A 21,665-nucleotide genomic window follows, 5' to 3' on the forward strand; every position below is an offset into this window, starting at 1 on the left:
AGATGAAGAGAAATGTAAGGAGAGTCTTTGTGGAGACTTAGACAAAGTTAGGGAGGGAATGTTAAGTCCTGGGACCTTGGCAGCTGAAGGCACGAGCATCAAAGGCTGTGTGAATAAATTCAAGCAAAAGTGAAAGGGCAAACTTGGAGGGGAGGTCATTTAAGACTAAGGTGAGAAAAAACTTTTTCCCACCTTAGTCCACCAGACGGCAGTGGAGGCCAAATCACTGGATGGATTTAAGAGAGAGTTAGATAGAGCTCTAGGGGCTAGTGGAGTCAAGGGATATGGGGAGAAGGCAGGCACGGGTTATTGATAGGGGACGATCAGCCATGATCACAATGAATGGCGGTACTGGCTTGAAGGGCCGAATGACCTCCTCCTGCACCTATAGGGTGATGTCACGAAAGGTCACTGGAGCGTAGATCCGCACCCACGTGACCGCAAAATTTAACTGGGGGACAAGCGTCACTTCCGGTACATGTTAGTGAATGGGAAAACACGCACTTTCACACCCGTTAAAAACATCGAAAACGGCCCATTTCAACACTCAATGCGTTTTGAAATAAATTTTACTCAGATGCAAGCTATGGAATGGGATAATTGTCAGATGTTAGTTGGACAAAATTAGGACATTTTATTATTTGCCAAAATATATTTCTCAATGTTTCTTGTTTAAAGCCTGCACAATCTGCTTTAATACTCTCTTCTGTTGCACGTGCATGGCGTTCTTGTGCACATTGTCTATCCTGCTCACAGTGGGTGCCCAATCAGGATTGTTGACATCATTCCATGCTGCAGGCTTGTCTGTTATTAGTTGATAAATAAATAAGTAGTTTGGGTGATTGTGCATGCTTTAAACAAGAAACATTGAGAAATATATTTTGGCAAATAATAAAATCTCCTGATTTTGTCCAACTAACAGCTGACAATTATCCCATTCCTTAGCCTGCATCTGAGTAAAATTTATTTCCAAACGCATTGAGTGTTTACGATTATTTAAATGGTAAATGGAGCTTCAGAAGCGTTTTCATTTTGCATGTTAAAACCCACCTGAGAACCATGGGCGACTTTGCAATTTTACTGAAGGATTTCTAACTTTTAATACTTTTCATCTAACAAATGAATAAAGATAACAAAGCCAATAATGCCTTACTTTTCATGAAATGCAGCGAGCAAACGCGATAATTCCCGATATTTTGGATCTTTAAATCTCCACGATAAATGTCCGCTAACAACTTCCGCTGTAATTGCCCCTTCAGCTCCCTCTTGAATTTACCTTAGTTTCTATCTTTTTTTTAAACTGTAAATTTAGGTAGCTGTGCCTCACGGTCACCCCGACTGGTACAGTAAATTGCAGCTCAAAAACTGGCCGTTTTCGATGTTTTTAACGGGTGTGAAAGTGCGTGTTTTCCCATTCACTAACATGTACCGGAAGTGACGCTTGTCCCCCCAGTTAAATTTTGCGGTCACGTGGGTGCGGATCTACGCTCCAGTGACCTTTCGTGAAATCACTCTATTTTCTATGTTTCTATGAGTGTTGAGATTTTTGACGTAGGTTTGGTGATGTTAGACATGTGCAGTGATGTGATGCCACAGAGTGATTTGAAAACACTAGTGAGAGCTCTAAAATTTGTGGCATTGCTGAACCAGAGATTCACTCAGCCCATGATCTTGGGGGTGATAAATGAAAGGAATTTGGTCCAGGTTGGGACAGATAAAACACTTAGCCTTATTTGAAGGGAGAACGTGTTGACTTAGTTCAGACCAGAATTGGACAAGCCTGCTGGCCCTTGCAACTCCAGGCTGCATTAATTAGAAATCCAAAAACACAAACACATGCATGCAAACTGGCTACTTCCTGCTAAATGCACCGCAGTCACAGCACCTCCCAAACCCACAATCTCTAGCACTCAGAACAAGGGCAGTAGGCACATGCAAACACCACTACCTGCAGGTCCCCTCCAAGTTAGACACCATTCTGGGGTTAGGAACTCTATTACCATTCATTTATCATCACTGGGTCCGTCCTGGAACTCCCTAACCAGTTTTGTGGGATCTTCATCAGGAGGACTACAGCAATTCAAGGAGGAGGCGCACCATCACTCTTTTATGAACGGCTCATCATAAAAACAGATACATTTAAAACAAGTTTTAAAGGCTTTGCATGTCTCCAACCTGTCATTAATTAGTTTGGGAATTGGAATTTGTTTCATGAGTCCCTGAAGTTTTATGTGACTTGGACCTACAATTATAACCATTTGAATAGAATAGTATTACTTCATAGAAGTGCTGGGTTTTTTTTTTCTCTGTGATAAAGCAAAACTAGGTTTGATTGTTCAGCTTTCTAATAACTGCAAAAAAAATGGTGTGTCGGTTGTTTAGGCAGTTTAATGTTTCAAAGTAAAGCACAGTTTGCCATTTTAACAGTGATTGCAAAATTATCTTCATATTCTAGCTTGAAGCGCTGTTTTTCCTTATACCCGTTTCCTGCACTTTTAATGATGCTTCTGTGGCTCTCAAAATTTAATGTAGGATTACTAACTTTAGTGAGTGAGTAGTCTAGATATTTTTTCAGGGAACAGCCTGGCTCCAGCTGTCTGACATGATCACGTGATGATTGCATGCATTACATGCTTTTACAGACAGTTCCTCAGGTTAGATGACAAGTTGTGCTAAACGGTTTGGCCCCTCTCAAGTGATACCACATCGACAAAGCATATGAAGCAACACTCACTTGCCCTGGGTGAATGCAGCTTCCAAGACTCAACACCATTCAGGGCAAAGCTGCATGTTTTACTGCCAGCACAGTGTCACGGCAGGTAGAGTTGCTGCCTCATAGTGCCACAGACCCAGGTTCGATCCTGTCCTCTGGTCCTGTCTGTACAGAGTTTGTGCGTTTTCCCTGTGACTGCATGGATTTTCTCTGGGTACTCCGGTCTCTTTCTACATCCCAAAGAAGTGGGGTTGTAAGTTAATTGTCCTCTGTAAATTTCCCCTTGTGTGTAGGGAGAGGATGCGAAAGTGGGATAACATAGAACTAGTGTGAACGAGTGATCGATGGTCAGCATCGATATAGACATGGTCCAAAGCTCAACTCTGGGCCAGATAGTGTCTTGAGGTTGCAAATGATCTGGTTTGGTTTCATTTTCATTTTTAAACAAATGCCATGAGTGGATGAGGGAAGGATTAAACTTTCAGGGTCATCTTGGAGGAGATGGTTTTGGGGACAGAATTCTCTGTTGCCTTGTGTTTATATTAACTGGTGACGTGCATAAAGTTATTTCACTTTTCATGCTAAAAAAGTGCAATGTAGTGCTTTGAATATTTCTAGCCGTGTTCTCCTAGCTGAGGTTATTTGGTTAAACTGTTCACTAGTGTTGGGCATTATGCCAGTTGATGTTGTTGTCTCTTTACATATGCCAAAGAGCTGGCTTTGTTTTGTGTTGGATCAGTGAGTTCAAAGTATCCAAAACAGCCAGCAACACCTTTAGCATAAACCTATCAATTTGCAAGGAGTTGAACAGAAGAAACCTGCCAGGCCTTTGCATGTCTGGTTTGGTATGATTTATTTATCGTCACGTGTACCGGGTACAGCGAAATACGTTTTGGGAAATATACTCTGATGTTTCCATGTTGCATGAGCAGGCAACACCACTGCAGTGCTGACTGCCCTTCACATGGTTTTGCTTATTCGCATTGATGTCACAGACTGTCATCACTTGACATACTCGCTCTTGGGACTAAGCCAGCTGAGGAGGAGTTTGCGTAAAATGGGTCTGTGAGCCCTTTGTGCAGTAACATCTGGAGGACCTCAAGGCATTTTAACAGGTGGATGATCAGCTGGTGCTTGAGAAAGATCTCACTGACAATCTCTGGCAACCCAGCCCGACCCACATGAGAAAAGCATGATTTGCTTTTTTCCTGTCTTTTTAATTGAGGCATTAAGCAAGCCTGCTGTGCATCTACATTACAACGACAATTCTGTGTTGCTGTCAATGTTACTTGTTTCCACAGTGCATAGAGGTTTGACGTTTGTGTAGATGTTTGAACCTAAAGTCCAGATGGTGTAAGTAGTGGGTCAGTGGAAGAACTCCCATCTCTGGAACAGAAGATTGTGGTCCTTTCCAAAGCTTTGACTACACAACCATTTTGAAGCAGGATGGTGAGAGTAGGGGCAAGGTGTGTGTGATGCTCCATTAAACCAACTCTAGAACTCCATAGGTGATCTTGTTGCATACTTTTGAAGAGGAGGAGAATGCTGCTGGATGTCTGAGCCAAAGTTCATCAAATGAAGTGACTTGTTATCTGTGGTGCACACAATTGCTGGGGAAACTCAGCAGGTGCAGCAGCATCTATGGAGCGAAGGAAATAGGCGACGTTTCGGGCCGAAACCCTTCTTCAGACTGATGGGGGGTGGGGAAAGAAAGAAGGAAAAGGGGAGGAGGAGGAGGAGCCCGAGGGCGGGCGGATGGGAGGGTGGGAGGAGACAGCTAGAGGGTTAAGGAAGGGGAGGAGACAGCACGGGCTAGCCAAATTGGGAGAATTCAATGTTAATGCCATAAGGACGCAAGGACCCCAGACGGAATATGAGGTGCTGTTCCTCCAATTTCCGCTGTTGCTCACTCTGGCAATGGAGAGACCCAGGACAGAGAGATTTTCCCAATCCGACCTCTCTGTCCTGGGTCTCCTCCATTGCCAGAGTGAGCAACAGCGGAAATTGGAGGAACAGCACCTCATATTCCGTCTGGGGTCCTTGCGTCCCTATGGCATTAACATTGAATTCTCCCAATTTGGCTAGCCCGTGCTGTCTCCTCCCCTTCCTTAACCCTCTAGCTGTCTCCTCCCATCTGCCCGCCCTCGGGCTCCTCCTCCTCCTCCCCTTTTCCTTCTTTCTTTCCCCACCCCCCATCAGTCTGAAGAAGGGTTTCGGCCCGAAACGTCGCCTATTTCCTTCGCTCCATAGATGCTGCTGCACCCGCTGAGTTTCCCCAGCAATTGTGTGTACCTTCGATATTCCAGCATCTGCAGTTCCCTTTTGAACACTGTTATCTGTGGTGAATGTGCCGCTGGTAGATGCAAGTTCCATCTACAGCCATTGCCATTGAGCTGCTTTGCACTATTTTTTTAGCTAGGCTATCTTTAGTTTTACTTTAGAGATAAAGCACGGAGACAGGCTCTTCGACTCTGTCCGCTCAGACCAGCGATCACCCTGGACACTAACACTGTCTGTACAATAGGGACAATTTTTACTGAAGCCAATAAACCTACAAACATGTACGTCTTTGGAGGGTGGGAGGAAACTGAACCATCCAGAGAAAACCCACACGGTCACAGAGAGAATGTACAGACAGCACCCATATTCATGTTCGAACCCGAGTCTCTGGCGCTGTAAGAGGGCAATTCTACCAATGTGCCATCCTTTAAAAATAGATGTTGGTGAGCTTGCCAGCACTTCATTAGCTGCAGTGGAGCAGTTCGAGTGGATCAAGGATACAATTGAAAAGGAGACTTCATAATGATTTAGGGTGCATGTTCTAGAGAATCGGATTGGAACACATGACAATTTTGCAGTTCAGAATGTTCTGACTTATCAGATCAAACGTAGACCAACTAGCATGGAGGATGTATTTAGTTTAGAGAAACAGCATAGAAACGGGCCCTTCGTCCCACCCAGTTCACGCTAATCATCGAGCAGCAGGGATGGCTGAGAATCAATAATAATATTCAGATCTTTGAGTTTGCCTAATGTGTATTTTGTGTTGTGGGACAGAAATTGGCCTGTGGGATTTGCACAAGGAACTATAGGAGAGATAGTGTCCAGAAAATGTAATGATAAATGGGGCCTTGAGGAAAGGAAGAGTTTTGAGGGGCAGTAAGATATTCACCTAAGCTGTACGTCAGTTTTTCACAAGTGAGTGACTTGCTCAATGTTTTTTGGTTTAATTGAAAGTCAGTGGCCTGCTGTGAAAACTTGTACACCTGAGTTAGCTGCCGAGCCAGATTGGTTTGTCTAGTGTAGTTAAACCACCAACATTGTCCTAACCATAAAGCTAGCCTGTACAGAAAAAGCAAGACAAATTCAATGCAGCTCATTACCATCCAATCGGTCTATTCCTGAGAATGAAGGATAAAGCATTCAATTGTCCGGTTGAGGCTTTTTTCAAAGGAAATGAGAATGGATATTGGTGGTGTGTTCTAGTCCCAATGTAAATATCTGCAAGAATTCCTCAGTTGTACCCTGGGCTCAACCACCTTCTGATACTTCTCTGCTGACCTTCCTTTCATCATAAGATCAGAATGTGACTCTTCTCTAGTTGCAAAATGTCCAGTTCCACATGCAACCCCTCAGTAAATGAACCAGCCCGTAACTGCATGCAATAAGACCCAGAAACCATTCAGTCAAGGGCTAATAAGGGCAAGTACCACGTGCCAGATTGTGATCTGGTCCAAAATCATCTGCCCTCAGCATCCAATGATTTCCTTAGGGTTATCAGTGAATGCAATAACTTGACTGAACCAGCCATACACATACTGTGGTGACAATTGCAAGTTTTGGACATCCTGATACATCAACGCCTTTCCCCAATCTACAAGATGCACGTTAGGAGTATGATTAAACCGTCTATGTGCATCAAGGAACATTTGAAACATGATAGCATGCAACAACACTTGAAACTAGATGCCATTCAAGATAAAACAGTCCTCCCAATCAGCGGCCATCCATTCATTCCCTTCACCGGTGACCCAGTGCTGTTGCGCATACCACCTACAAAACACACTGCATTTACTTGAGGCCACTCCCAAATCCACAATTTCCATAACCAACAAGGAAGATCACACAATCCATTCCAAGTTGGGGATGTATTACTGTTTCTTCATCATCACTAAATGCAAATCCTGGCATTCCCTTCCTTATAGCTCTGGCAATACAGAGGGAAAACTACAATTCCAGCAATTAGGGACAAGTAAAGATGCTGTCCCTGCATTGCTGCTGCTTTTTAAATTTCCATTTCTGTGATTTTAAATTTAATCAGGCTGCACAATGACCAGGAACATCGGGCCTCCGTAGAGGCAATTGCGGTGGCCTCAATAGGCCTGACTTTGGGTGAACTGGGGATGGGGACTGGACATTGTGCCTTCCCCCACAGTGGTATCCATTGTGGGGGGATGATTTTTTTGTCTGTAAGTAAGCATGTTAGTCTGTGTCCAAGATGGCTGTCGGAAGGGAGAGTGGACGCTGGCTGCTCTTTAGCTGCCGCTGCTCTCTCTTCACATTGTGTTTTTGATTTTTGTTGTCTTTGGATTGAATTCTGTTTTTAATTTGTGTTTCTGTGATGTCTTTATTATTTATTTTATTCCGATTATATGTTTTATTAGTTTTGTTAATCTCTGTAAGGTGTCCTTGAGATTTCTGAAAGGCGCCCAAAAATAAAATGTATTATTATTATTATTAATATGATAGTTTAAAAATATAATGTTGGGACCTTGCAGGCCTGTGCAACTTCACAAAGTTTGTACTCTGTAAATACTTCATTGATGTAAAAACTATATCCTATTTACATTCTCACATCTTCTGACATTAGTCAGAATGATTAAAACAATAAAAACCTATCTGATTAAGTCAAAGTCAAAGTCAAATTTATTCGTCATTAAAACAAACATACAGCACAGGAACTGGCCTTTTAGCCCACAATGTTTGTGCTGAACATGATGCCTAGCTGAACTGACCAGTCTTATAAGGAAATACAAGATGCTGGTTAATAATACATGTTCACTGCATCTGGTCTGCGTGTTTTTATAATGGTATTTGGGATCGGGTCATCTCCAATTGTTGTACTGCTTGCGGAAAGCCTGCTGTTAGATGATCAAAATGCAATAAACAGTCTCCAATGTTAACACTCTGCGACAAGGAGTATTTTCTATGTTTGGCCAGCACAGCGTCACAACCGGTAGAGCAGCTGCTTCACAACTCCAGCAACCCGGATTAATCCCAGACCTCTGGTGCTGTCTCTGGCGTTCGTACATTCACGCTGTGATTGGATTTTGTTGCGTGCTCTCGTTTCATGGTCGTACACTACAGAAATGGGCCTTACAGCCCCTCCCTCCCTCTCTGCCCCCCACCTTTTAGGGAATCCCCCACTTCCCCCCCCCCTCCCCCTTCTTTCTACCCCCCCCCTCTCTCTACCCCCCCCCCTCTCTCTACCCCCCCCCCTCCCTCCACCTCACCACTCCCCTTCACCCCCCTCTCTCTACCCCTCCCTCTGCCCTCCCTCCACCTCACCCACAGGATACTGAGTTGGATGATCAGCCATGATCATATTGAATGACGGTGCAGGCTCGAAGGGCCGAATGGCCTATTCCTGCACCTATTTTTTATGTTTCTATGAAACTTGATACACTACACCACAGTACAATGGTGTGTAAGGTGGTCCAAAAAGCTATCATGTACCATTTTGGCGCAAGTCAGGTCATGACGGACACGCATGCACGCAGACAAGATGAGAGTTTTAGTAATGTATATGTAGATTGCTGCTGCTCCACCTCAGCTTCACACTCACCAATCCTGCTCAAAGTACACGTGATTACAAAGAGGAATTCTTTGGCATTGTAAATAGATTTGTTACTTTGATCTCATTTATTACGTCTTCTGATTGCTGTGAATCTTTCCCAATGTGTAATAAATGTTTAATTTAAACTGGTTTAATATGACATAAACATTAGTACAATAGTGACGTGGATTTCTCAGATGACAGATTTACAGCCCATAATGCTGCAAACATGATTGTGCCCAACTTCCTAAATTCACTTCTAGTGTCTCTCACTGCTTACTGCAGACTGGTTCCTATTGGGAGTTCATCTTGAGAGCATTGGGAACATCTAACTTGTAGGTCAAATTTTTGAGATGTATCCTGGTTTCCAAGTGCCTGCCCCAATGGGAGATTAAGGCTTTTCACGAGTAATTAAAGTGCTGCAAGCTAGACAGTAATGCATGAACTCCGTCATATGATTCTGACCTTTTTCTGTCCTTTCCAATATCATCTTCCTTCATTACCTTCAGTCTTCCTTGACTTGCATGGTAATTCTCCCTCTTAAAGGCTTGTTTACTATGCTACATGCACCAGATACCCACCGTTTTGATTTACTTCCTCTTGTACCCGAGAAAAAATCTTGTGGATGAGCAGCAGAGAAATTAATTATTTTATGAATGGAAGTTCATGAAAGAATACCTTCATGATGTGTAAACATTTCATTTTACCAAACATTCTTCCACAGGCAGTAGCAGAAAGATTAAATGTGGGTAGGTTTCAAACACACGCATTAGTGTTCATAGCAAGGACACTATATTAGCCAGCATGGACCACTAGTGAGTACATGGAGTACACAAGTGAAATGAACCACTGCTTTAATGCCAAGCTGTATTCATGAAACTCAATGGCTTTTTGATAAGAAGCAGGGTGAAGTAATACCTTGAAATATATTTGAAAAATAGAACATTGCTGCATAAACTATGCAACATTGTCAAATGCAATACAAGTAGTTTAATTCCTCACCATTTGAAATGGATGCACATAGAAACTATGAATGTTGGAGAAAGCAGTCATAACATGATGCTTCTGATTGTGAGTAAATTGTATTCTCCCTCTCAATTTGGTGGATGGGAGTGAATGTTGAAGTATCACAAAATTTGTTGAGACTGAATACACAATACCTCGGTATAACTAATACCACACGACCAGAATAGCTTAAAGAAAAATGTGCTCCAAAAATTCATCCAACACAGAAAATGTTGCCATTATGACACATTTGTTACATACCCACTATCTGACATAACATTATGCGGTGGTATGCAAGTTGGACTCAAAGTTTCAAAGAGACTCATTCTGTCTAGAATACAGATGTCTCATGTCTGGGGAAATTGAAAAGTTGAATTATAAAATGCATGCAACACAGTTCTAACTAACACAAGCAAAAAAAAGGAGAGCTTCTGGTGGAACTCAGCAGGCAAGGCAGCATCTGTGGCAGGAAAGGAGTTTACAACCCAGCGGAATGAACATTTGTCAATTTCAAGTAATACCACCTTCCCTTTCTCCACACCCCCTCCCGTTATTGTCCATCATTCTCACCATCTACCAATACCCCAGTCACCATGTTGCTCCTCCCACCCTGCACTCTACTCTTCCATTCCCAAGTTCCCCATTTCCTTTTATTCCTTTCTCCTTCCCCTTCCCCCCACGTCCCTTCCTTGTGCTTTACATATCACTCCACTTCCTTCCTTATTAGTGACACCCTTATTAGTGCCACCCTTGACACCCTTGTCTCCTTTTCACCTCTAGTCTTTGTCACTTACTCCACCCATCTGCCAATTACCCAGCCCCTCAACTATATCCTTCTATCATTCTATCATTTGCCATCTTTGCCCCACCTCCAGCTGTCTTTTACACTTGCTCCCCCCTACTCCATCAGTCTAAAGAACGGTTCTGACCTGCAACGTCATCTGTTCATTTCCTCACTGCATTCCTCTAGCACTTTACGCTTTGCTCAGGATTCCAGCTGCAGTAGTTTCTAGTTCCTCCATTTGAGGGAAACATGATAGCGGGTGACTAAGTACACAAATGCATCTGAAAGTTTCCAGATGGTTACAAATAAAATGATAAATGTTGCTGTTCAATGTATATATTTCTTATTTTTCTGTGCCGCAGTGCAACACATGAGGATGTGAAGGAACGAACTGCAGATGCTGGTTTAAATCTAAGGTAGACACAAAATGTTGGAGTAACTCAGCGGGACACGCAGCATCTCTGGAGAGAAGAATGGGTGATGTTTCGTGTTGAGACCCTTCTTCAGACCATCTAGGATTTAATTATTTTCAGTAAAATTTATTTTGCTGTGCCCCTTATCTTTTTTTTTTTTTAAATGATTGCTACCATGCAACACATGAGGGATGTGATCCCAGTCATATTCAAGCAATGGGTGGGCATCTCACTTACTGCAGTTATAAGTCTTTCTGTAGTCACAGTAAGCGAGATACCCACGCATTGCTTGAATATAATTGGGATCCCATCCTTCATGTGTCGCATGGTAGCAATCACTTTTTAAAAAAAGGATAAGTGGATAGCGAAATAAATTTTACTGTAAATAATTAAATCCAAGACGGTCAAAAAAGTAGTGTATGGGGACCAGATGAAGTATTTTTTCAACAACGTTCTCCGTGATTAACTTTGGTACTTCATTGCGTCATAGTAATTTACTTATTCTGAGCAGCTTATCAGAAGACCGCGAGTCATGTCCTCTCCCTCCTCCATCTTGCAGAGACTGAGCCACGCCCATACTTCTGGGTTATATAGTCCCTCCCCCCCCTCCCACCAGAAGGGGCGTGGCCTTCATGGCATGATTGACAGGAGAGGTAATCTCAACATTTTTTAAACACTAATAACTTTTATTTTTCATCGGTGGGAAAAATCCTCGGCACCTGATGAGCGGAGGGGGACTCTGAGTAAGATGGCCAAAAATGACAACCGTACGTGGTAGCGTTTTTTCTAAAATCAATATAAAGCGCAAACAGGAAGTGGTCAAGATTAGACTTTTAATTATATAGAAGGCAAGGCAACTTTAATTAGGCACGGCAACTTTAATTAGGCAACACAGCTTTAGCATTTCCAAACCAAAGGCAACACAGCTGTAGCATTTCCAAACCAAAGGCAACACAGCTTTAGCATTTCCAAACCAAAGGCAACACAGTTTTAGTATTTCCAAACTATATTTTCAAACCACATTAATGGCACTGGCAGGTCAGTAAAACCAATCACAGTTTAGTAGACATGTGTTCAGTGTTATCCACAGCTCGGACTGAGAAACATGACCCTCTCGTTCTTGCTGAGACTGAGGCACTCAACACTTCCGGGTTTTATAGTCCCTCTGGAAGGGACGTGGCCTACAGGAGAGGTAATCTCAACATTTTTTAAACACTAATAACTTTTATTTTTCATCGGTGGGAAAAATCCTCTTGTCCTGCACAGCGGTGGGGGACTCTGAGTAAGATGGCAAAAAAATCACAGCCATAAGTGGCTGAGTTTTTTCTAAAATCAATTTACAGAACAGGAAGTGGTCAAGATCAGACTTTTAGTAATATAGTTATTTGCTGCTTTTTGCATCTCTCGCCCCCGTTTATGTGATCTCCCTGAGTCAGGAAGTCCCCGTCCCTCAGACCTGAACCGCGCAACGCATTGTGGGACCGGCAAAGATGTAGGCTCCCCGGTCCAGATTGCTCCTTGAAGGAGTTTCACATCTACTGACTAAACCAAACCATTGATCCTATCCCGCCAGCCTTTTTTCAAAATTTAGCAACTCAAATGGGGGTGTGTCTTCGACGCAGGCGCGTCTTCATTGCTGGGAAATACGGTACTTAAAAGAGCAACCATAGTTTTGGAAAATGGTCTTTGGACAGATGAAACGAAGATTAACATATCAGAGTGATGGCAAGAGCAAAGTATGAAGGAGAGCAGGAACTGCCCAAGATCCAAAGCATACCACATCATCTGTGAAACACGGTGGTGGGGGTGTTATGGCCTGAGCATGTATGGCTGTTGAAGGTACTGGCTCACTTATCTTCATTGATGATACAACTGCTGATGGTAGTAGCATAATGAATTCTGAAGTGTATAGGCACATCCTATCTGCTCAAGTTCAAACAAATGCCTCAAAACTCATTGGCCGGCAGTTCATTCTACAGCAAGACAATGATCCCAAACATACTGCTAAAGCAACAAAGGAGTTTTTCAGAAGTAAAAAATGGTCAATTCGTGAGTGGCCAAGTCAATCACACGATCTGAACCGAATTGAGCATGCCATTTATATGCTGATGAGAAAACTGAAGGGGGCTAGCCCCAAAACAAGCATAAGCTAAAGATGGCTGCAATACAGGCCTGGCAGAGCATCACCAGAGAATACACCCAGCAACTGGTGATGTCCATGAACTGTAAATTTCAAGCAGTCATTGCATGCAAAGGATATGCAACAAAATACTAAACATGACTACTTGCATTTACATGACATTGCTGTGTCACAAACATTATTGTGCCCTGAAATGGGGGGACTATGTATATACACTGCTGTAATTTCTACATGGTATCACATGTATAAAAATGGCCTTTATTACAATCTGACAATGTGTACTTTAACCACATGTGATTTTTTTTTTTCTATTACAAATCTCAAATTGTGGAGTACAGAAGCAAATAAATGAAAGACAGGTCTTTGTCCCAAACATTATGGAGGGCATTGTATACCTAGCTCTGACTCTCAGCAATTTTTGACATCGAATATTGTTGGACCAATTCCATGCCTATCCAGGTAATGGTGTGATTCACACCACCAGAGTCTGAAGCATGTTTTGTGGTGTATCTCATTCCCAAATGCATATGGAGACATTTTTTGTACTTGAAATCTTGATTTAATTTACGTCATTTTGAGTGAGGAAACTCGATCACTGAGAAAGTACAGATACAAAGAGGAATCTGGTGGTGGTGGGGGGGGCACCAAGAACAAAGGGGGTTCCGCAGAGGGGCGCCTGCTGCCACATGTGGTGGCAGTCAGAAGATAGGACTGTTTGGTAAACATTTATAACTTTGTCGGTGCCAGAAACGTGGCAACTCTTATGAGATGTCTAGGTGAGGTCTGCTGTATGATTTTGCTGGGTTGTATGCAAAACAAAGCATTTCACTGTACCTCGATACATGTGACATTAAAGCATCATTGAATCATTGTCACGTGTACTGAGCTTTTTGTTACGTGCTATCCAGTCAGCGAAGAGACTACACATTATTTCAATCACGTTGTCCACATGGAGGGCATAGATTTAAGGTGACGTGAATGATTTAAAGGAGGTAGGGTAAGTTTTTCTGAGAGGTAACTTTTTGAACACAAGGTAGGTATATGGAATGAGCTGCCGGAAGAGGTGGTAGAGGCAGGTACAGTTATATTTATTATTTATGGACTGGAACGGTTTAGGGGAATGTGCGATTTATGTCCATGTTATGGACCTGTCCCACTTAGGCAATTTTTTTTTTTAGGTGATTAGGCTGTCGCCGGGGTGTCACCTGTATGGTCGTGAGTAGTCTCCTCAGTCGCCCAAAGAGTCATAGCGTCTTTCTGGTTGCCGCTGGATTTTCAACGTTGAGAAAATGTTCGGTGACAGTGGGTTTGAAGCCAATGAGCGTAGTTTGATTTCTGATGTAGGTGCTGTCGTAGTTGTCCCCAGGTTAACGTAGGTAGTCTCCGCGTTAATGTAGATTGTCGCCAGGTGACGTAGGTTGTCGCCGGTGCTGACTTTTTTTTTTTTGTTAAAGTAATGATTCTATTTCAAATTTTATGGCGAAGGGGGGTCCAGTCGCCAGTTTTTCGGCGACCTGCTATGACTATGGCAGTTGCCTTAAAATAGCCTAAGTGGGTCAGGCCATTAGTGTAGATGGGCAATTTGGTCAGCATGAACAAAGCGGCAGAGGGCCTGTTTTTATCCTGTACGATTCAATGAATTTACTGAAAAATATGACCTGGACGTGGCTTGTTCTAAGGGACTCCATTCATAAGTTCTGCCTGTTCGGTGCTGCCCTATTCATGTGGTGGTCATGTCATGGTGGTTGTAGATGTTGGATATTTTCATCAAGGTCGGTCACATTTTGAACTATTCAGTTCAGTTGAACTAATGGCAAGCCACTGAAGTAAATTAACCAGAACTCTCAGAAAAGGACAAGAAGAAAATAATTAATTGACTGGCTTCATTAATATCAGCACATCCACAGTAGAATAAATGGCCACCATCTGTGAATCAGTTCATTCAATACATATTCATTCATCTAGCAATGTTTGATGCCTTGATATTTATATCTAAATCCAAGTATTAAGTTTAATACTTAAATTAAATGCCGGATCAGCCTGAAAATTCGAAATACCTTGAATTAATAAAAAGAATGTTGAATGCCAGGGCAGTCTGAGGGAGTCATGTGGTCTACTGCTGCTTCTATTGTGTTTGTCTACTGATTGTTATATAGGTTCCGGCTAATGCTCTTGCACATACACAGAAAATTGCTAATGTTCTGTTCATGTTCTGAATTTTATAAAGCCTGGCAAAGGACAATATTTTTAAGGCAGGGGAGATTGATTTTTAATGAGCAATGGGGTGGAAGGATCACCAGGGATAGAGAAGTCCACGGGTTAGAGTCTGATCACTCACTGTGGGGCGGTTTTAAGGGGACTGAGTGGCCTAATTTGTATGCATGTTTGTATGCTATTCCTCACCAGGATCTCTGGGGAATAGAGAGAGGAAGCAATCCTCCCTTTTGTGCCTCACTTCAAAAACATCTGGTTCTGAATCGATTTATAATTTTAGCCTGCCTTTATTTGTTGATCTCCTTAATTTGGCGTGTTAACTGAACTGATGGTCCCACTCGTGTTTGTCTCCTCCCTCCCCAAGATGATGCATGGCAATCATTGTAGTGAGGGGCTGGTATCTGGGTCCATGTCGTTACCTATTTATTACATTGTGCACGTTGTTGGATCTAACCAACGTGGACGACTGACTAACACAAAGTGACTCGTTTTGAAATTGAAATAGCTTGAGCTGTGAGTTTGATTCATCCTGTGGGTGTATTATGGGTGTGAGTCTATGCCTTCGCAACTCACTTACAAGACAGAATTAGCGCAGCAATATGTACATGTTAACATCCCATTGCTGTTAGTGTCAAATCAACAGTGGTTGCTCCCACCACAGCCATGGATCTGTTCTTCATTTACTTCAAATGTGGATTTTTGAAATAACAAAATCACCCACACAAAAAAACGGGCTTTCTTTCCACATTGATCCTGAGGTGAGCATTAAAAACCAATTGATTTTAAAATGCGCGGAAAGCAGTGAATTATCAATGATTGGTGAATTCTTGCCAATGAAGTGGAGGACAACATCTCTACCAGGACCAGCAGCAGAGGATTCAGCAGTCTGTCAGGGATAGCAGACTCTATCTGTGACTTTTAACCATTTAATGGAGTGATTTTCACAAGTGTGTCGTTTTTTGCACCTTTTAAGCAAAAACACCTTTTGCTTGTATTTTGCCAGTTGCCAAGCAGGCCAGGAATTTTCATGTATAAACCATTACTTTGGGAAGTGCAATCAGAAGGAGGTGAGCCTTGTCTTGATGTTAGACCCCTCCAGTCCTAATTGTTCCCATGCATGTTTGGCCATTCTCCCATGTTCTATCCTTCATCAGCTTGAGATAGCACAAAATTCTGCTGCCTTTTTCAGCCATCACTCTTCTGATTGCTGTATATTTAATCCTTATTTTGGATTAGCAGTGGGGTAGAAGGATCTTCAGGTATATGGGAGAGACCATGATGGAAGTTTGCATCATCGTCTGGTTTGGCAACTCGAACGCCCAGGAATGAAGGAAATCACAAAAAGTAGTGGACACAGCCTGGTTCATCACGAGTACTGACCTCCTCCCGATCGAAGGGTTGTATAGGAGGCGTTGTCTCAAAAAGGCAGCCAGCAAGATCAAGGACTCGCATCATCCTGGCCACGATCTCACTTCACTCCGGCCATCATGAAGAAGGAACAGGAGTCTGAAAATCGTACGCTCCAGGTTCAGGAATAGCTTTTTCCCGTCAACCATTGGGTTATTGAACACTGCAAACACCAATTAAACTTAGAACTATGAATTGTCTTGCTTGTACTAGGGACTTTGGACTATTTTCTTTTGCACAGTGTTTCTTTATTAAACTTTTTTGTTTTGAATAAGCTATCTATTGAGTACTGTGTAGGAAGGAACTGCAGATGCTGGTTTAAATCGAACATAGACACCAAAACCTGGAACTTCATCTCTGGAGAAAAGTAATAGGTGAAGTTTAGGGTCTGGAGAAGGATCCACAACCCTGTGCTCACTCTATTTTAGAATTATAAATTTTTAGTCACTCTACTGTTGCCAGCCATGATTTCCGTTACCAAGGCTCGAACTATGGAATCCCTTCTAGTTTTCTGTCTTCCTTTAAAGTGCTATTTAAAACCCAACTCTTTGATGAAGCATCCATGCTAATATCTCAAGTGTCCTGTTGTTAAATTTTGTCTTGTCGTCCTCATCTGAAGCACCTTAGGACATTATACGTTGTGTAGCAAAGATGCTATGTAAACGGATAATATTTTTGTTGTTATGCAGCTGGTGTTTCAGTGATGTAGTAAGAGGCCATTTTGGACCAGATGTATCAAAGCCAGGTTCCATTTTCCAGTCCCAGTGACATAAAAACTAAGCCCAGAAGTATCCAGCAATACTGCATCTGTAGGAATGGGAAATTGGTCCATGTTTCAGATTTGGCGATTGTTTTGCTGAACACTTGCGCTCGGTTCACCTACACCTACGGGGTCTCCTGGTTACCAACCATTTCGACTTCCATTCCCATATTGACCATTCAGTCCTGGGCCTCTTCCATTGCCAAAGTGAGGCCACACACATATTGGAGAAACATCACCTCATATATTACTTGGGTAGTTTACAACCCAGTGGTATGAACATTACATTATTTCATTTTAAGTAACTTCTACTGACACTCCCCTCTAGTCATTTTACCAGTTGCACAGTTATCCACATTGTTTCCCTCTTGAGATCACAGCATCCCTAGCCAATAATGGGCTTACCAGGCACCGCCTTGCCTTAGGTCATTAGTGGCCGGCCCTGATTGATCCTAGTCTTTTCTCACCTCCAGCTCTTGACCCCAAACCCCTGCCCACCACGTACAATTAGTCTGAAGACGGATCCCGACCAGAAACATCGCGCAATACATTCAGGTTGTCCACAGTCCACAGACAAAGGATAATGGGGTACAGCATTTAATGCCCAGTGAAGTCTGATTAAAGATAGTGCATAGGTCTCAAATGAGGGAGATGGGAGATCAATCAATATTTATAAACTATTTAAAATAGCACTCTGTTTAGTGATAGTCATTTTTAGAAGCAGGCACTGTTTTTATTTAAGCACTAAAAATCAGAAGATATGGCAGCTCTGCAGAATCTGCACAAACTTTATTTCTGAAGACAAAGTGCATCCATCAATCAGCTCCTGCACCCATCCCTAGTTTTGCATTCTTTAATAGTTAAATCTGGAATGCTCTAATGTGATCATTTGCAGGGGTGAGGGGATGAGAAGCTTTTATTCAAAGAGGACACAGGTGATAAGGAACAGAAGGACATTTTCTGGTTCATGACTTTGCAATGTTTGTAACTGAGGGAATCGCCCAGAACTAAATAGCAAAAGGTTGATTTGAGCCCAAGCACGGGAAGGAAAAGAGCGAGAAGAATTTGCTGCTTTATTTTCACCAGTTTATTGGCAGCTGAAGGATCTTTCTGAAACCAAGGCAAATCCTGCCATCCCTTTTAAATATTTGCTGTAAAGATTAAAAATAGATCGCATGTGTCTGTGTGGTCTTTTTGCCAGCTTGGGTTAGTCGATGTAGATTTTTCATTCATTTGCTGCTGGGTGTAAATAAAACCCAATGCTTTTGCTTAGTTTCTGCAGAAATGAATGTTTTCATTTTTGACTGTGCCTCTTTCTGATTTGGGATTGGGGATTTGGTGTAAAGCCAACCAGGCTGTTGTAACTTTCAAGCTAGGGCAATGTATGTATGGCTGTGGAGGCCAAGTCAGTGGATATTTTTAATGTGGAGATTGACAGATTCTTGATTGGTAAGGGTGTCACGGGTTATGGGGGCAAAGGCAGGAGAATGGGGTTGAGAAAGAAAGGTAGATCAGCCATGATTGGCGGAATAGACGATGGGCCAAATGGCCTCTTTCTACTCCTAGAAGTTAAGAACTTATGTACCCACTAACTGTTACCCCAAATACCATCTTGCTTTATCATCAAATTATGTGTGAAATTGGTGTGGCAAGAATTTTAAATAGTCCAATGCACCACAACTTCCTTTTATTAAGGTGTTGGAAGTGATGACTTTTTTCCTGTTTATTCTCCTTTTACATCCAATTCATTTGATATATTCTTGAAATGTGCTATATATTCTTAAATGACTGGGACATTAGAAACTCTGGAATTCTAGTTTTCACAACCCACTGGTGCAGTGATCATTGGTGGGGTGGGGGGAGTGGAATCGGAGGAAGTGGATAAATATTTAAAAGGTCATGGAATTGCGGGCTGTGTGGACTGGCATTGAAGCGGGAAGTGATGTTTGGTGCAAATCAGCCAGGATCATATTGAAAGGCTGAAGCGTCAGGCGGCCAACTCCAGCTTTCCTATGGCCGTAAGACTCACTTTGATGCGAGGCGCACGCAGGGATTTTCATTAATATCACCACTTCCCCACAGCTTTAGATTCTTCTCTTTTTGCTTGCAGTTTGGAAGTGAAACCATGGAAACTCAGGAGATTTGCAGACTGGATGTGGCTGCCAGAAGTTTGTTGGTGAGTGGGTCCTGCACCAACTCTGAGCCGGTCCTGCAGCCGATGGACAGTACCGCCAACTTAATTGGGAATAGGTGCAACCTGCACCAGGCTTGCTACACTGGAAACAACGGGCTGCGGTCTGCCGTGCCCACCTGCGTCACGCTGGAAACAAGAGGGGAGATACCTGGCAGCGAAGAGCTGCGAATGGACCCGGCTGGGGGAGAGCAGCACCTGGTTCTGGATAAGATCAAGGAAAAGGCTCTAGGTGGGTACATGTACAGCCTCATTTAATGCCAGAATTTTATCAGCAGTACTTTTGTTTAAGTAATATTGTTCTTGATGTTTCTGGTGCTCGCTCCAAGGAGCAAGGCAAGTGAATTAAATTATTGTACATATTTGGTTATGATGCATAATGTTGACGATTACAATAGTGCATAAGAACTTGCAGAAGAAGTCCAAAGAGAAACATAGGAGAATCAAACAGCGGTGTTAGTAACAGCCTGTCTTCTACAGAGAGGAATTCCCAAGGCTCTTCTGTGGAAGGAAACTTGATGCCAAATTAGAAACCAAAATTGTTGTCAGAGGAGAGAGCAGCTGACAGCTATGCCAGGTAGATTGGTCTTGAGGTTTTAAACTGGAGAAAATGGCAAATGGATTAGAGATTTGCTAGTTTCAGAGTTTCTCAGAGGTGGGAGGGTTTTGCCATAAATGGGGCGCATTGGGGTTCTGGGGCTTGCATGGAATAGCACGAAATGGAGGGACGTTGGGGAGGTTTTAACGGGAAGAGATTGGGATGGATGAAAGGATTTATTGAAGGGGGCAGTTTTGAATCCAATGCGGGTTGACTTGGAGGGTCTGTGGTGTCAGCTGGCCGTGGATGAGAGAAACACATGGTAGATTGGGGATGAGCAAATGGGTGCAAGAAGTGGGGAAATTTAAAATCTAGCAAGTCACCCGATTAAATGCATATACAGGTACAATGCTTGTGAAACAAAGGCAGAAGAAGGGAATTACAGGCACCCCCTGACAGTTTAGTTTAGAGATACAGTGCGGAAATAGGCCCACAGAATTCTCGCTGACCAGCGATCCCCACACTATAGCACTATCCTAAAAACTAGGGACCACTTACAATTTTACTGAAGCGAATTAACCTACAAACCTGTACGTCTTTGGAGTATGGGCGGAAACCAGAGCACCCAGAGAAACCCATGCAGGTCACGGGGAGAACGTATAAACTGCATACAGACAGCACCTGTGGTCAGGATCTCTGGAGCGAAAGCTAAACTCTATCGAGATGGTATTATGTGGTTGTTGCTCGATTTGTATGTTTACCTGACACAATGGACAAAGTAAAGTACTTTACTTTACCTTAGTTCAGAGATACAGCATGAAATTAGGCCCTTCAGCCCACTTAGTTTGTGCCGACCGTTGATCACCCGTTCCAATGGTTCATGAGTTGAAGAGCAGTATCCCAGCTGCTGTGTCTTTGGATCACCACTTCACACTCTGCCCGGGCACCCACATTAACCGTATAATGCCTACTTCTTACTTCTGAGGTCGACAAAAATGCTGGAGAAACTCAGCGGGTGCGGCAGGAACTATGGAGCGAAGGAAATAGGCAACGCTTTGGGCCGAAACCCTTCTTCAGACTGATGCAGGGTTGGGGTGGGGGTGGGAGAAGAAAGGAAGAGGAGGATCCGGAGGGCTGAGGGAGAGCTGAGAAGGGGAGGAGACAGCAAGGGCTACCAGAAATTGGAGAAGTCAATGTTCAGGCCACTGGGATGCAGACTGCCCAAGCGGAATACGAGTTGCTGCTCCTCCAGTTTCCGGTGGTGCTCACTCTGGCAATGGAGGAGGCCCAGGACAGAAAGGTCGGATTCGGAATGGGAGGGGGGGTTGAAGTGCTGAGCCACAGGGAGATCAGGTTGGTTAATATGGACTGAGCGGAGGTGTTCGGCGAAACAATCGCCAAGCCTACGCTTGGTCTCACCGATGTAGATCAGCTGACATCTAGAGCAACGGATGCAATAGATGAGGTTGGAGGAGATGCATGTGAACCTCTGTCGCACCTGGAACGACTGTTTGGGTCCTTAAATGGAGTCGAGGGGGGAGGTCAAGCGACAAGTGTAGCATCTCCTGCGGTTGCAAGGGAAAGTGCCCGGGGAGGGGGGGGTGCTGGAGGGAAGGGAAGAATTGACCAGGAAGTTACGGAGGGAGCGGTCTTTGCGGAAAGCA

The 21,665-nt window shown here is 43.2% G+C and overlaps 1 protein-coding gene across 2 annotated transcripts in view; it reads left to right on the plus strand.

Moving 5' to 3' along the window:
- txlng (taxilin gamma) overlaps positions 1–21,665 on the plus strand; it is a 71,441-nt gene that overhangs the window by 22,857 nt on the left and 26,919 nt on the right. For both annotated transcript variants that reach the window (XM_033032731.1, XM_033032730.1), the window contains exon 2: positions 19,383–19,695. In XM_033032731.1, the coding sequence (XP_032888622.1) occupies positions 19,383–19,695 (313 nt within the window). The remainder of the gene's footprint in view (positions 1–19,382; positions 19,696–21,665) is intronic.

Source organism: Amblyraja radiata, chromosome 14 (assembly GCF_010909765.2).
Source record: "Amblyraja radiata isolate CabotCenter1 chromosome 14, sAmbRad1.1.pri, whole genome shotgun sequence".
NCBI lineage: Eukaryota > Metazoa > Chordata > Chondrichthyes > Rajiformes > Rajidae > Amblyraja > Amblyraja radiata.